General features: G+C 32.1%; 2 protein-coding genes across 3 annotated transcripts; both read right to left on the reverse strand.

The window, feature by feature from the left end:
* Positions 1-485: 485 nt before the first annotated feature.
* Positions 486-3,711, reverse strand: LOC108335122 (probable metal-nicotianamine transporter YSL7). Its single transcript, XM_017571062.2, has 6 exons — positions 3,266-3,711; positions 2,796-2,959; positions 2,595-2,692; positions 2,348-2,482; positions 1,906-2,095; positions 486-1,781 (listed from the first exon to the last, which is right to left on the reverse strand). Exons 1-6 carry the CDS (start codon positions 3,585-3,587, stop codon positions 663-665), a joined length of 2,028 nt encoding a protein of 675 aa, XP_017426551.1. The 5' UTR covers positions 3,588-3,711; the 3' UTR covers positions 486-662.
* A 6,322-nt stretch (positions 3,712-10,033) lies between these two features.
* LOC108335484 (ammonium transporter 2 member 5) lies at positions 10,034-15,990 on the reverse strand. 2 transcript variants are annotated; one of them, XM_017571506.2, is made up of 6 exons: positions 15,813-15,990; positions 15,590-15,706; positions 14,241-14,338; positions 11,597-12,493; positions 11,154-11,439; positions 10,034-10,791 (listed from the first exon to the last, which is right to left on the reverse strand). In XM_017571506.2, the coding sequence occupies exons 4-6, from the start codon at positions 12,191-12,193 to the stop codon at positions 10,232-10,234; spliced, it is 1,443 nt and encodes a 480-aa protein (XP_017426995.1). In that variant the 5' UTR covers positions 12,194-12,493; positions 14,241-14,338; positions 15,590-15,706; positions 15,813-15,990; the 3' UTR covers positions 10,034-10,231. The 2 variants fall into 2 exon arrangements, with proteins under 2 accessions (XP_017426995.1, XP_017426998.1); XM_017571509.2 differs by lacking the exons at positions 14,241-14,338; positions 15,590-15,706; positions 15,813-15,990 and adding an exon at positions 13,147-13,584 and having other exon boundaries at positions 11,597-12,489.
* Positions 15,991-18,078: the final 2,088 nt, after the last annotated feature.

Genomic DNA, 18,078 nt, shown 5'->3' on the forward strand with positions numbered 1-18,078 from the left:
TACATATATTTGTGGAATATTAATTGTGAATTTACTATATCATTTAGGAATCAAATCATTTATAAACATTACATACGATTGAAATAACATACAAACTCTAGGGAGATTTAAATAAAGTTTAAAAACTTTTTGCAATTAGTAGTAGATGTTATTTGTAGGAGTTACGCAAACATTATATTGCAATGTTTAATATAGTCTGTTTTCTTTATCTTTTAGAACAGTGAAGAACATTTAGGATATTGTTTAGACATATATTACGTTTAGCATGTTATCTTAGATGATTTATTTGATAAGCACTATTTTGTTAGACAGTTTTGTTAAATTTTAAAATAAAAGATTTTTAGACGATCTTCTCTTAAAGAAGAATAAAATTGGGTACCCTTCCTCTATTCTATGTAACTCTCTTGTTATGTTCTACGTTGAGACGTGCTGTTCAGGAAATATAACCAGAAATGCTAAATAATGGTTTCATACTTCTGTAGAGATATAAAAGAAAGAAATCATATTACAAAGATAAAAAAGAAAGCAGTGCAACATGTACAATTACATAACCAAGCCTCCATATTTATTCAGAAAAGCGAAGTTGTATAACAAGAAATCCAAATACAATGTTTGATCATTCCTTAACTTCATATGAACATCATCATCCAACCAAAGAAGCATCAAGGACCACCATTCAAGAAGGTGTCAACCTTCTTATTGACAGAACTAGACAAGAACTTCATGCAAATTGGTGGACTGGCTCCAGCAAGACTCAGTATAGCAGCAGGAACACTCCACAAAGAATCACCACATATAAGTCCAGATGCCAAAGCAGGACCAAAATCATTTGCTTTTGATTTGTTCTTTTTCTCCCACAAAAACAGAATCAAGCTCCCAATGCACATGTCAATAGCAAAGTACCCACCAAGATAGAATGGGATGGCCAAAGCCATGGCGTTAGGAACAAACCTATATATCCTATACTTGGTCTCATAATGCACCAACAAATCACGCACTATGTTAATAAACACAGCCAAGAAAAAGAATATGATAGCCAGTTGGAGACAATGTTTGGGGAGAGAAGAGAAACCTTTTGCCCCAAGAAGGGCCATTCCACGGTAAACTTCTCCATAGGGTGCAGGGTAAGAGCCTTGAGGGTCACCAAGTTTGTAGGCCTTGTGGAAGAACCAAAACATCAAAGGGGACACAAGACACCCTGTGGCAGTACCTAAAACTTGGCTAACAAACATTGACCTTGGAGATGCAAGAGTGAGGTACCCGGTTTTGAAGTCTTGCATCAAATCAGAAGCTGTTGAAACAATGCTCATCATGACACCACATGATGCAAGGCCTGCAATGATGCCTCCATTCTCAAGGCCAACCCATGAACTGAATATAATTATGGCAACTTTGCCATAGTTTGATGCCAAAGACCAATCAGTGAGGCCACATCCATAGGCATTGCAGAAGGCTAGAATAGGAGCCATGAGGTAAGTGATTAGTACATGATACCATTTCAGCTGAGGAAAGATGTGTGACACTGTTATGATGGAAATAACTGCAAGAACAATGTAGCCACTGAAAGCTGCCCAAGAGGGAATCTGATCTTTCAAGAAATACTCAGTGCGACGTTGAGTATCTAAATCTGCACTTGGGATTTTATCAACATCGTCCGGGTTTGGATGGAGTGACTCTTTTTTCTTAAGGTGTTCCGTGATAAGACTATAGGCAACTCTTATCAGCATGATGACACAATGGTAAAGACCGTCACCAAGCATCATAGCAATTGCAGTGAAGACCTGTTCATGGATTTTTCTTATGATTAGCACTACACAGTTAAATGTTGTAAACAAATTTTAACTTCAAAATGACATGTTACAAACTATGAACTATGAAGCTTGCTAAGTGGATATATATGCTTACCCTATATCCTTGGATGCTACTTAGACTGCTAGGAGATAAATCTGCACTATACCAGATTCCTTTCTTTTGCTCAATCCAAGGCCATAGGATTCCCCATGAGATTATTGCTCCAAGAAGCAGAGATACATTTATCAAGTAAGGGCAAATCATTCCAACTCCAACATAGGTAGATGAGAAATCAAAGTAGAACCTGTAAATTTTGTATTCAGATTATTGATTTTATTACTTAAATACAATACAGTCATAGGGAGAAAAGAGTGTTGGGAAATATGCACAGTATGAATTAGTATACTCTCACTATGAGGATTATAGTCTAATTAAAGAAATATGTTGCTAGATGAAAAATTCAGTAATCTGATTTGTCTTGATTTCTAGTGATATGCCAATCAATCTTAAATAAAAGAAGACAAGATACATTTGGCTGGAAGACATATATGCATACCTTTTGCTGTAGGCTTGGAGACCAAATGTGGGAAAAGTGCTGAACCCACAACCATCTCCTGCAGTGAAAAACCACTGGAAAAAACCAAAAGCAAAGCTGCCACAAAAACTTTTGAAAAGCAAAGCAACCTGTTTCCTGTTTACACAAGAATGGTAAAGTTAAGTACGCCAAAAAGTTAGAAAAAGATCAGTTTATTGCACATGGTGTACTGTCTGTTTATGTATACATATGAATTGCAAAACCATACTTTGCTAGTTTTGCTCCTTTTGGTGTGTGTAAGCTATTGACAAGAAGAGCTGTGGCAGTTCCACTAGGGTATGTTAGTTTGTACTTCAAAATCATCATCTGTGAAATGTCAATTGAAATTTTATGTTCAATAAACTGCAATGAAATTTACATGAATGAAGGTGAAACTGTAAAACTTTGCTATAGTTTTGTTTCAACCTACCTTTCTCAGGGGAACTATAGAGAAGAGACCAACAAAACTAACAACAAAGAGGAAACCAAACATCCAACCAAGGGAGAGACTTTTTGTATTGATTGGTGTGTTCCCCCCATCAACTTGAGCAGCAATGTATGGACTCATCCCGAGTAGATAACTTCCCATGCCACCTTTTCACACCAATATTAAATATAAGTAAAACATATTATGCAGTAATCAAAGCCAACAACTCAGTATTAGTCAAAAATTGGGGAAAACAAAAGATTCAAGGCGAATTCATTAAGAAAACAAAGATTTTATATACAGAAGTCCTATTATTTAATGTGTTACCCTGAACCTAATATACTGGTTTTCATGTTTTTTTTTTTAACTAACAACATGCATTCATTGCTGTGTTATATATACCAGCTTTGAAAAGTAATTACAAAATATAGGAGCAAAAGGGTGGTCAATGAAAGAGATAATTAAAAACTCACTGCTGAATGCAATTCCAGAAGATGCAACAACGAAGGTTTGAATGACAGTGTTCTCCTGGCGAGTGAAAGGTTCTCTGAGAAGGCCACATTTGTTGAGGAGGGTAGTGTAGGACTTGATCACTGCAAAGCCCAACAATCCAGCAGCTACATTGAGGGATGGAATGATCCCTGTGGTGAAGTTGAGTTTGCAGACAATGAAGTTGAAAAGAAGACTGAGAACAAAGCTTGTGACCACTGATCTCACTGTGATTTGCTTTGTCCATGGTGGCACCCTTGTGTTCCTGAATGCCTCTTCACCCTTCCCGTTACCCTCTTCTTCCATGTCTAGAGATCGTCACCAAAACACAATGCAATCAATGCTTTGTTAACTTTCTTTCACCCCTTCAAATGAATGGTGAATCAGGACAAAGTGTATATTGAGGTAAGCACATTCAACAAATTGTGGTGCAGTTTATTTATCAATGGAAAGTCTACAGAATCAATTATTTTCTATTTACTACAATTTTTGATAAGGGAATCAAGGGGTTACCATATGTGAAGGATTGATGGGGATTGATTAACCTCTTGTTTTGAAAAGTTTTCATTACAGAGATTACTTTAGTCATGGACCGATTATTCCTTGTACACTTGAATATCCAACCGTAACCTTTTACTCTTTAAGGAATATAATTGTTTCATACTAAATTTATGATCAGGTTTTAATTGATATCTTTATTTTAGAATGTAATAACTACGCATTACCAATATAGAAAACAGTGTACAGTTATTCAGTCAGAAATCACTGCCAGTTTAATTGTAAAATCCAAAAAAAAAAAAAAATATGTATGATGGTTGTGATTAGATGATAATATAATTTTCTTACGTTTCATAACCTATTTTCTATGTATGTTATCGAATGTGATCTTACCTGGATCTCTCCTGGACTTGGGAGAGATGAAATCCTAAGAGCAGTTTGATTGTTCCTTTTGTTTACAAGAGAGACTATTCTTTTTGTTGAAAGAAAACGATTTTCTACAAGAAGACTCCCTGAAGTCAGTAAAAAAATTAAGATATTGTATAACGAGTATCAATATTTATAATAGATTGTGAGAATGAGTATTTTTTGATGAATAACAGAAGTTATATTTATAAGATTAATATCCACCATAAGAATATGTTTATATCAAAATAATATTTATCTATAAATATAATAATAATATAATAAATAATATCAGAATGATAAATAATAACTAACCTATCAAATTAGATTTTTATAATATATAAATATGGTATTATTTATACATATAAGATATTCTATTTATAATAGAAAAAAATATGAATTAAGTTTAAAATACAAATAAAAATAATAATAAATTAATTAAAGATAAATGATAAAAATAAGATATTTAATAATATAATCTATTTTTGATAAAATAAAAAAACTAGATGGTACACTCTTTATTTTACCTATTTGATTGAATAAAAAAACAATGAAATATACAAAGTAAAAAAAAATAGACAATGTAGTTCTTTTTAAATGAATAATTTGAAATAAAATGAAACACTCAAAGTAATAGCATACTTTTGTATGATGAAATAGAGTCTTCGTGAGAACATGTTTTATCCTATTTTTCTTTATAACATAAAACTTCACTATTGTTGTGTTTTTGTTTTAAAAACCAAATTACCATTATGTTCGCATTTTCTATTCTACCTAAGATTCTAGATTAATTAAGGACATTTTTATTATAAGGATCGTATTAAAAATTTTAAATTTTAAATTTTAAATTTTTCTTACAATATGTTGATAGAAAAAATTTAAGACCTAATTAAATTATAGAATATAAAAAAATATTTTATTTTATTTTTCTCTTAGTTAAATATATTTAATTATTAGATATTTTAACTTTATCTTTTATCTTGACATTATTTTTTATTTATATTCATATTTTTTTATTATAAATAGAATCATTTTGTATATATTCAACTCAGGTAAATTATTTTACTATATTGAACATTAACCTTAATTCTTTTATACAAAAAATTCAAATATAAGTATTAAAAAATAAAAGAAATCTTATTAAACCTTTGTACTCAAATATAAATTATAGATCTTAAATATAATAGAATACAATTCATAAAAAAGAAAACTAAGATTTTATGATTTATTAAATGAAAATAAATTAAAGATAAGCTGATGTTGGACCATTCTAATTTAATACACAGATTCACATTAAAACTTAAATAATTAATTGTATTAACTATTTGAAATTAAATATTTATCTGTTACAATTCTTTCCCATTCAATAAAGATTACGTTTCATTAAAAGAAACCGTATTGCTCTCCCAATAATTTAGTGGCAAAGTTACATTTTAATTTTTCTTAATATTTCATAATGAAAAAAATATTTATCATTTTAACATTAAATATTTAATAATATTATATTTTATTTGTTATGATTTTTATTGTTATTGAAAAGACATTTAATTAATATTTGAGTTTTTAGATGAACGATATCAATTCTCTTACTATTCTCAATTGTCATAGCTGTTAAGCAACAATAATTACTTAAGAAAATAGGTGAAATAAGCAACAAATTAATATTCCAGTTAAAATTCTTCAAAATATTCTAAGATAAACATGATATAATAAGATATAATACAAAAATCTCTAACAAGAAAATGTAGTTAATTGTGATAATATTACTCTAGAATCTATATGGCTTATTATATTAAAGGGAACAAATAAAATCCCAAACTATAAATAAGAAGACGAAACTTAACCAATCAACCTGTTCTTCAAATAAAGTAAGGAAAATTAATTAATATCATTAAGAAATACTAACTTATATATGCTATCTATTTTAAGAATGTATAATACGTGGACATCACATTAAATTTCATATTGCAACGTTAGATTGATGTATTATTTGCCTTAAATGCATCTCGTCGTGATGATACTAGTTAACTATAATATAGGATCTCAACTAGTGTAACATGACTAATATGACATAATCTCAGCTAGTACAATATGATCTTAGCTATAATATAGATAAAAAAATGTTTGCAAATCTTTGAATGTTAAAATTTTATATTAAAAGTGATAACAGATATATCGTTCGCTCTTGTATTGTGTCGATAGCTCTTGTATTGACTTAATGCACCGCTTGGTTGTGTTGATTCATTACACCATTCAGTTATACTGTTGTGACGATCGCTCTTGTATTAACTCAATGCACCGCTCGGTATCACTAATCTGAACTGCTCGGTTGTGTTGATTCATTACACCGATCGGTCTCACTGACCTGCACTGCTTGGTTTACAGTTAGGATTGTAGTTTTTGTTATTTTGTTTTAGTTTTTGTCATTCTGTTTCAGTTTCCTTTTCTATATATTTCTTTTCCTGTATCTCTTCCCACATAATGAAAATTTGATATCACTAGTAAAAAATAACGTTTTTAACTCGTACATTATGACTCGGTTTTTACTGAACCGAAGCATATCAAAACGCGGTGGCAGTCCTGTAATTTTAAAAGCATTATATGCCTCAGTTGTTAAGCAACCGGTGTCTAAAAATGATACTGATTCGGTTATCGGAGTGAACCGAGGCATAATCCTCACGTAGCAAAGATACGGCCTTGGTTGGCATGGACGCGAGGCATATTGGGCTCTAAATCGGCCTCGGTTGGCATGCACCCGAGGCATATTGGGCTTTAAATCCCATTTCCCCAAAGCACCTCCGCCTCTTCTCTCTTCTCTGCCTCTTCTCTCTTTTCCCCAAACACCTCCGCCTCTTCTCTCTTCTCTGCCTCTTCTCTCTTTTCCCCAAACACCTCCGCGTTCTCTCTTCTCTGCCTCGTCTCTCTTCTCTGCCTCTTCTCTCTTCTCTGTCTCTTCTCTGTCTCTTCCTGCAATGTGCGATGGGCGACGACGGCGGACTCAACAGCGGCAGCGAGGACGCAACAGCGAGGACACAGCGACGAGGATGCAGCGGCGGCGAGGACGCGACACCGCGAACGCAACGGCGACGAGGACGCAGCGGCGGCGAGGACGCGGCACCGCGAACGCAACGGCGACGAGGACGCAGCGGCGGCGAGGACGCGGCGACGAGAGCGCAACAGCGACGACGACGTAGCGGTGATGGAGGGCAGATCTAGGCACATGGAGTGGCGAAGAGCAGATCTGCACGCATGGAGGGGCGGAAGGCAGATCTGTGGCGGTGGACGGAGGATTCGCAGATCTGCCGACGTGCGCGACTCCGGCGTCGACTCCGGTGGGGAAGATGCAGTTGTCGAGGCTGCGACAGAGGAATCAGGGTTTCCTAGTGACAATGGAAACGACGCTGCTTCTGGTGGTCGGAGATGCTCCTGTTAAGTCCATCTTCGTCTCTGCTTAAGTCCATCTTCATATCTCTGTATCTGCGTTTCTGAATCTGATTTTTTTGTCATTGTAATTTGTAATTTGTGGGTTGTAATTTGGACATTGTTTGCTGCTTCTATAGACAGATTTTTTACAAATTGGTTGTTATAATACTGGGATTTGTTTGATTGCTGTTTTGTGTTAGATTCTTGAATGGGAAAATGTGTTTGGTTGGCATAAATGAACGATGTGGAAAAAAAAACACACACTCTATTGCCTCGGTTATCTAAGAATCGAGGCATATTTCTATTTAACACACACGCTATTGCCTCGGTTATCTAAGAACCGAGACATATTTCTGTTTCGTTTTATCTCGATCCATAACCGAAGCATAAACCTTAACCTTTTTACTGCGCCTTCGAATGCCTCGGTTATAGAATCGAGGCCTATAAACATTTTTGACCGGTACCTTTAGTCTTTATTGTACTAGTGTATCTTTCTCAGCCTACTTTTCTCTAGCTTCTCTTTTCTCTTTTCTCTCCTTTATCAGCTTTCTTTTTCACTGTTACATAGTTATTCTATGAGAAAGTGATGTCTCATAAGTAGTAAATCTATTGAGTCTATTTCCTAAGGATCTTAATAGCACCTAATATAACTCATACACGAGAAAGTTGTATATCACTAATTTCCAAGAAGAAAGTTAAGTGAATAACAATTATTGTTTTTCTGAAAACATATATCCTCAAAGAAATAAAAAGAGAAAAAATATATTATAAGATAAATACATACTTACATAAATAAGACAACATAAAAAAATAGTTTTAATAAACTTAAAAAAGCACAATTGAAAGACAGAAAGAAGAAATATATAATAAGTTCAAAAAGAATATTAGAGAAGGGTGACAATGGTACGAGTAATACATAATATAGAAGGAAAATAGCTACAAATTAGGAGGTCTAAACAAATTTTTAATAACAAGGTTTAAATATATAACTCGTTCAGATTCAAATATAATTTTAGATTATGTAGAATTAATGAGTTAAGTTTAAATATGTTCACACCAAAAACGTTTTCAAAAACCTACTTTCAGTTTCTAATATTTATCGAGTAAATAATATTTTTTAAATTTAAAGAGGTTTTTAGATTTAATATACATATTAATATTGTTTGACAATATTATTATGTACCAATTAAAATCAGTCACTTGACTTTTCTTCAACATATAAGTCGTTATATGATATCATACATACTAGGATTGAAAATTACTATTTTCAACGTCATAGAAATTAAAATTAAAATTAACTTGTTTTACTAAAACTAAAATCATATTTAACATCACAGTAATATAATTAAGACTTAAATGCTTACTTCGTCCTCATGTTAAGATGTGAATTTCTGTTTAGTACCCAGTTTTAAAAATGAAGACATTGAGTCCCTATGTTATGAAAAATGTAGACATTGAGTCCCTATGTTATGAAAAGTGTATGAATAAGGTCATTCCCGTTAAGTTGGCAGCAACGGAGTTAAGTCCATGCTGATGTGATTGTATATTTTCTTTTTTCTCTTCTGTTGTCCAGCTTTTTCTTTGATGATTTGTTGAACTTGTTCTTTCTTTATGGACCTTATTCATATACTTTTCATAACATAGGAACCTAATGTCTTTATTTTTAAAACTGGGTACTAACCAGAAATTCACCTCGGGGACGAAGTAAGCATTTAAACCTATAATTAATTTTCAGGAATGAAATAGCAGACACACATAAGAAATTGGGGTGGTGGCACAGTTGGCTAGCGCGTAGGTCTCATATCGCAGGAAAATGATTTTTTTAACAATTTTTTTTTGACAATTTTTTTATAACAATCTATGTAGTAGTTTGTGATTGATTCGTTTCAAACATGCAGACCAATAAAATAATGATACATAATTTATTCTCAAAAAGTTGTTAACATATGATGGTTCTTTCTTACAAAGAAAAATCTTTTCACATGTTTTAAACAAACGGATCAATCATGAACTGTCACATAGTCTATTGTAAAAAAGTTATAAAAAAATTGTTAAAAAACATTTTCCTTCAATTTAAACAATGCTTATATTTCTTTATCTCAATTGAGGTTGTCTGGTTTTCATGTTTTTTTTTCTAAACTAACAAGATGCATTTTATACTACATTGTATGTGCCAACTTTGAAAAAAAAGGATAAAATATACGACCAAAAGGGTGGTCAATGAAATAGATAATTAAAATCTCACTATTGAATGCAATTTCAGAATATGTAATTGAAAATAGTTCTTGTTTTTTTTCTCAGGATAGAAACGTTGAGAATCTTATCTTTGGTGAAGTAGTCCACCGGCGTAAACACAAACTTGAGCAGGGAAAAAACAGAAAACATGTCATAGAAAGAAGTGTCAACTTAAAGAAACATGACAAGAACACTTCTTTCCATCACCGATCTTGTTCATTTGTTATTATGAAGAATGAACATAGGGAAAGTAAAATAACGTTGTTGTTGAATGACCCAGACTACAATGAAACACAACATTTATTTTACTATATATATATGTGTGTGCATGTTTTTGAAAACAAGACTAGACAACGACATCGATCAGACTATAATGTATTTAACTAGTTCTACATCATCTCAACCACGCCACCATGTTTCTTCTTGTGTGCCCCAGCTTCAACATCATCATACAATGAACTTCCATACTTTGAACTTGAATTTTCAAGTTTATCACCCTGACCCCAGATGGCATAAGCCTCTTCCCCATGAGCAGCTTCATCACCAATCTCCATATCCTCTTCAGACATTCTCAGTGGAACAAAAAGTCTGATGAAGAGGCATATCAAGCTTGTGGACACAACATTGACAAAGACAACAAAGATAATCCCGATGATTTGTACCCCCATTTGCCTGAACCCTGTGTGTATCCTTTTGGAATGGAAACCATAGAAAAAGCCAACGTATTGATTAGCAGCTCCATAGAACAATGTGTTGAGTCTTGGCTCGGCAAACAGTCCAGTGAGTAGTCCTCCCAAGGTTCCTGCAATGGCATGAGTGTGGAATACTGCCATTGTGTCATCAACCTTCTGCAGTAGCTTTGATCTCTTGTGGATCACCATCATGGTGAACCAAGGTATTGACCCAGAGAACACTCCCATTAGAAGTGCTGCCCATCCCTCCACAACTCCTGAATAAGATAATAAACACTAGTTAGGATAGAACATGTATGAGATAGCTTATACTAACATAATCTCTCATACTAAGATATATACAGCTGCATAGTGATGGCACTATAGGTCTAGCAAATCACAAATCTTATTAGGATAACTTTAAACTCATGATTCTAATATGAAGTGAATTTTAAACTTAACTTGAACTTACAAAATCGATCTGTAAAATAAGATTTCCAGTTACTTATATAGTTAACGAGATCCCAACCCAACAAAATGAACTCTTGTAAATCTAACAACCTAACTAGTTTCTACATTGTAGTGCACAAAAAGAAGTATACATGTGTGGGTATATATAATGAAAAGATGAGAAAGAAACCTGCAGCAGGAGTAATGCAGACCAAACCAGTGATCATGCCTTGAACAGCTCCAATGACAGAAGGTTTTCGGAAAAAGATGACATCAAGAATGACCCAAACGAGCAAGCTGGTGGCAGTGCAAGCGTGGGTGTTGAGGACGGCAAGTGAAGCATCTGCATTTACTGTGTATGGATCTCCTCCATTGAACCCTGTCCACCCCATCCACAACATCCCTGCACCTGCCAGCATCAGAAGGATGTTGTTTGGAGGAAACCTTTCCCTGTCCTTGTTTAGTCTTGGCCCAACCTGTCAAACCATACACACACTCGTTCATGCACTCAAATCACTTCATATACATGCAGTTTCAAATCACTTCATATACATGTAGATTCAAATCACTTTATATACACGTAGTTTCAGTGATTGGACATGCAAATATAGATAGAAAAAACCTGATGCTTACCCAAAATGCAGCAGTGAAACCAGCAACCCCAGAAGACAAATGGATGACATATCCACCTGAGTAATCTATAATCCCCATTTTGGACAAGAAGCCCTTTGTACTCCATATGCTGAAAGCTGTGAAGGTGTATGAGAATGTGAGCCACAAAGGCACAAACAGCATCCAAGCATAGAAGTTCATGCGCCCCAAAACAGCCCCAGCAATGAGAATCAGAGTAATGGCTGCAAACACACACTGGAAATACACCATTGTGGCATTAGGGAAGGCCCCCAGAAAGGCCTTGTCGAAGAGATATACATGATTAAGTGACATAGCAGGCTTTCCCCAGAAAGGAACAAGTGGGTCACCAAAAGACATTCTGTATCCCCACACAACCCAACAGAAAAACACACATGCAAAAGCATAGAGGCACATGAATGCTGAGTTCACTGCCCATTTCTTCTTCACAGCTCCACCATACAATATTATGAGCCCTGGTACACTCTGCAGACCCACCAGTGTTGCAGCCACAAGCTGCCATGCATTGTCTGCCCTACTCATCCATTCAGGGCTTCCATCTACTGGCAAAAGGTTCGAGGGAAACGGAACCTGAGCCATTTTTTCACACCCTCTTTCTGAGTGAGTGAATGAATGAATGTTCACTATATGGATCACTCACCCATATATGTACATTCACAGAAGAGAGAGAGAATGTTTGATGGATCAAGCGGCTAGTGTTGGCCTTTTGTGTGAATTTGTTTTGATTCTCACGACTAGCTGTAGAGTTGTTACATAATTGATATGTTGTCATAGGTGATGTCGGTCTTGATATGGATGGGTAAACTGTGGCGGGTATTACGAACATTTTTTCTGCCAACGGTATCAACAAAGTTCCTTTGTGTCTTAGGAAGTAACTGTCTACCAATCACAAGAAGGCTCTTTTAGAAAATATGTGTAATAATTGGTCAGAAATATTCTTTAACATATTTAAATAAGTGGTTTATGAATAAAACAATAACGAAGCATTTTCAATAGAAAAACTAATTATTTATTATATTAAATTATTATACCGAGTGCGATATGCTATTTTTATTCGGTAATATAACATTAAATAAAAAGAATTAGATTCCACCCGCAATTGAATAAACAATAACCTGGAAAACAAAGTTAGAATACATACAACATGCTATTTAAATTATGATGAGAAAAAAGTTATTCTAACATTTAATTTTAAGCAACCTACTTTTATTCTTGAATTCTAATTGTTTTAATATACGATTTACCCACAAAAATAGATAGAAAGATGGTTAGTAATTGTTTTACAAATTTTTTATTTTGATAAATTGGGAGTGCAATTTATACTAATTTTATTCTAACAATGTTGACATTGATAGCAACCATTTGTAACAATCCAAGAAGCAAATAAAAGAAAATAATATTTAACAGTTTATTTTATTCTATTATTTTTGGACATTTTTCAATTCTTTTCACTATTTTCAAAACTTTTAATAGTAAGGGTTCCATTCATCAAGAGTAAGGGTTCATGAAGAATAATGAACCCTTGAACTTACATTAGAATGTGTTTCTTGAGAGTGCTGGACTGAAATTGGTGACGATTTAATGGCAACGGAAACAATATGGTGGTGCCGAGGTTGAACAAGAGTGAAAATGAGCACTCTCACAAAATTAAAAATATGTACTTTACTATAAGCAACCTCGAGGGTTTGACAATATTTATTATTTCAAAGAAAGTTGAACATAATAAAATATAAGCGTCCACATATTCATGGTTTTCAAAAGGATAACTTACATGCTTCTCTATTATCTTATGACTCCAAACTTTGTATTTATTTGTTTATGTACATAGTATAATATGTAAAACTCAATGAAAATTAGATATTTGAAAAAGGTGATAGTTGTTAGAATCGTTATTTAAAAAGAAAAAATAATCATTAAAGTAAACTGTAGCATAATTAGTTATAATTTTAGAAACAATGTAATAGGGTTTGTTTTATTTCGTCTTGATTTTATTAATTTCGATATTATATAAGTTGATTTCCACAATGATATTATGATTTTAAAAATTTTAAATTTTTTCCCGTAATCGAGCATCTAAAAAATTGGGATGTTACAGAAATCTCATGCCGACTATATATATGATCAAGTTATAATGTATAAGTATGTACAAAGCTCACCTTCAGAGCTGCATTTATGAGATATGTGAATGCTTGATATCTTTAACGTGATGTGTGTTGAAAATTTCACATTAGCTAAAGATATGCACAAATTATAATACATAAGTGAATGCAAATCTCACCTTAGTAAATTAATTTTATAAGATTAAGTTAGAATTAAGTACCACTACCTTAATACAATTTTAAAGTTGTTAAAAATTTGTCTTAGTGAAATTAGTTAAGTATACCAAACCTACCTCTTTACCATTCCGAATATCCTCAAGATAATGTATTAAAAATTTCACTTAATAAAAATTTATCCAGTTTTATGATATATATATATATATATATATATATATATATATAATTAAAAAAAAAACTGCCTATGTTAAAAATGTTCACTACATATATGATGTATAATTGATAATGGGATGTGAAATAAAGATGATGTTTCTAATTTGGAAGTGGAAAATGATAAAAGATTACTTTACCTCATTTAACTAATACGCAGATAGAGAGAATGGAGAATTGGTGAGAAAGAAATAAGTATTCATCCATTATTTCAAAGAGACTCTGAAACTTTAAGTTACTGCAAATACAAACATAAGCACAAACACATTATCTACAAAATAAACAGTAACACAGATTAAGGTAGGAATTGATATTGAATACTTGTTACTTATCTTGTTTAAAAAGATATTTTTGGAAAAAAGCACCATGACTTTTTTTCTTCATACATATCGAATATATTTTTTATTTTATTTTTTAACTTTTAAATAAAATTATTTAACAACAAATTTTTAAAGTATAAATTTAGCTAAAACTATTAATTTTAAAATATAATTCAAATAAAATTATACATTAAATTGTTAATGCAAAAAAAAAAATAGTCTTTTTTAAAGACAAATTTAAAAAAGTTGAATTAAAGTATAAGGTTTAGAACTTAATTTTTATGAATTAATTTAATTTTATAGATTTAAAATTAAAATATTTAAACATATAAAACGTTGTCATATTTACTTAATATTTATTCTTGATAAAAAAGTTATAGATATAAAGATCAAATATTTTAAAAAAAATATTTTTCTCATTAATAACTTTATTTTGATAATTTAATTTTTAAATAGAAAAACTGAAATAAAATTTAATAAGAATTACTAGTAGATAAAGAATATTTATATATTAGATAGCATGATACACATACATGTCTTGTGAATAAATAGATAATACACATACATGTCTTGCAAACCATTGAGTTTCTTATCACCATTTTGGATGAGTTATATAAGTGCAAGTAAAAGTTAAAATGTGATGTTTTTTATCTTTTTATTTTGAGGGGATTATTAAGGAGAGATTAGATGAATGTGACCTTAATCTAACTTACATAAAGAATTAACTCTACTTTCAAACTAAGACTTTAAGATAATGAGTTTATAGATTTTTTTTCTTATGTAGTGTTTAATTTTGTTATTTCCACCTAATTGAAGACTTTAGACTCACATTAAAATTATTTCCAACAATCTCTTCTTCAATGATGAATCCCTTAAATGAGTCTTTTTTATATGATATATTTATAGTGACCTTTACTTATACTTGCAATTGTTAATTACGGTGTCGGATTGTGTTGTTGTCATAAGCATTTAAGCTACTTATCAAGATGAATCAACGGTTATGATTAAGGGTTTTGGAAATATATAAGAGATATTTTGTAGTAAGGAATTTGTTATTTTATTTTATTCATATACTTTATATACAGAGTAAAATGTAATAAAATATTAAATATTTCTTTAAATCTAAATAATAACTAATTTCTAACACTGAAAAATATTACTAATTTCACCTTTTTTATACACCAAGTCAGAACCTTCTTCCAATCTAATCTTAAGCACATCACCTTGTTCAACAGCCTGGGAATCTGGTACCACATCCCCACTACTACACACACCTGTTTAACAAACTTAAATTGCTCGCCAGAGAACAAAAAACTCAGAAACTGATGCTATCAATCTTGTAAGAATTTTACATGCTACCAAATGTATACTCATCTAAGAATATAATCATACCTCTTAAAATTCTCATCTATTTGTCTCTTAGCAATGTCCTCTTCCAGCTTAGGATCCCTCGCCACAACACGTTGACGCATTTCCTCTACCCATGAACTCTCAAATCCAACTAAAATAGCTTCTTCACATAGTTTATAGAACTCTTTTTCTCTGAGGAATAATACTATATGTAGAAATATGGGAAATATATTATTATTAATTTTCTGGACAAATTATCCAGAACATACATATACAAACACAACACTTTAATTTCTCAAACTCATAATAGTAAGAGCACACTCAAAGTAACTCACAAGACACAGCAGCCCCCTCTTAGTTGCTTACGGTAGTGAAGCTTCTCTTTCTCACACAAATAACTCTCACACACAAATAGCACAACCAATTCTCTCTCTTCTTTCTTCTCCACGGTGCAGACACTTTGCAGCACACTTCTCCACCCTCTCTCTTTTTTTTTTTCAACCACGGTACACTTCTCTTATACCACACTACATACAAATCATATTATTATTGACCCTAGCGGCTATGAAAAAAAAGCTAAACATTATAGTAAGACTTAAGGCATTGGAAATAGGTATGAATGAGAACTTCCTTGTGCAGATTATTTTGAACTCATTATCATTTAGGTATAGGCTATTTCGTTTATATGTAGGAATTTGGTTTCATAATCTAAAATTGATGTTACTATATACTCTTTTAATTTCGTTAATGGATATTTTAACTTCTTTAAGCACAATCATCTCATTGGTACTGGAATTTATTATGATACTTTACGTAAGATGAATTTGAATAGTTTATATTTTGAAGCAATTCTTCTATAACCATGCTTTTATGGATGCAAGGTTTGAAAAATAGTCATAGATGCATGCTTTGAAAAATAACCATGTATTTGTTAAACAAGATTTCTAGTAAAGTGATTCTTAACATACCTTTTTAATTGTGAATTGATAGGACAACCAATACGTTTGGGGTGTAAAACAGAAATTAGGATTTAAAATCTGCAAGAACAGAAACTAGATGTAAGAATAATCAATAGATCTTTCATTGATTACCCAAAATGAAAATAATCAAAGGGATATAAGTTTTGTTGTCGTAATCATAGTAGGAGAATTGTTGAAACTAAAAATGTAAGATTTGAGATATTTATAGGAAACAAAAGATGCCAAGCTCAGTAAAGAAATTATAAGATTTAGCCAAATCGATTTAAAATTAGTAAAGAAATTATAAAATACCGTAAAAAAAGGTTTGAGCGAGAATACTTTTTTTATATTTTAACTAAAACACTTTTAAGATAAATGATACATGTAATACAGTAGAGGGTATAACAATGATTAGACTAGATAATGTGTTATTTTAGTAATATTCATCCCATAAAACATAGAAATTATTAAATTTATAATGATGGAAGTGAAAATGAGGAAAGATATATAAGTTTACATGAACAGAGAGAGAAATACCTCGAGAGATAGGAGAATTGGTGAGTTAGTGTAGAAAGAGAAAGAGAAAGAGATGACGTAGAGCTTCTTCCATTGCAAAGACAAGGATTAGAATTTGAAATAAGAGAAGAAGTAAAGTTTGAAGAGAGAGATGAAAGTAATGCATTGCTTGAATCACTCCAACACGCAACACAATAGAATAAAACCACACTTTCTCAACACTCTAACAACCATATATACCTTTTTCTTAACAATTGGTTCTTTTCTTTTCCACCAAGATAATGAGTGTGCACAAGTTGATACTATCAATAAGCGGGTAATTAAAATTATCATACCTATTACTTATTAAAGGTATCCATTTATTACAGATTTTACCTTATAGATGTCCTTTATTACACTTTTTTTGCCATTCATGATACTCATTTTCTTTGTTTGAGTCGATTTTTTTTTTTAAATCTGGTTTGGCATATTGATCCTTGTTGAACATCTTACATTAATCTCCTAGTGTTTTGTTCAAATTTAAATTTGTGTTCCAGAGTCCAGTAAATTGTTTTAAGGCTATTTGAATCATTAAGTCAAAATTTGGGTGTTAGAGTTGTTCAATATAAGGGTTGGCTGAGTTAGATTTTGGAATTGCACGTTTCTGCATCCAGTTGCTATGCTAACAAGTTTGTTTTAGTGCTTCCAACTTAATGAAGCAAAAAAACTACAAGTTTTAGTTGTCCTATGTATTTTCACTATTTGAACCACCAAAATTTTGACCATTTTCATAAGACAAGTTGCTGTTTCATTGGCTGCATTCTGAATTCTGGATTTGGTGCATGTGAATCTGA

This window comes from Vigna angularis, chromosome 10 (assembly GCF_016808095.1).
Source record: "Vigna angularis cultivar LongXiaoDou No.4 chromosome 10, ASM1680809v1, whole genome shotgun sequence".
In the NCBI taxonomy this organism is placed as follows: Eukaryota; Viridiplantae; Streptophyta; class Magnoliopsida; order Fabales; family Fabaceae; genus Vigna; species Vigna angularis.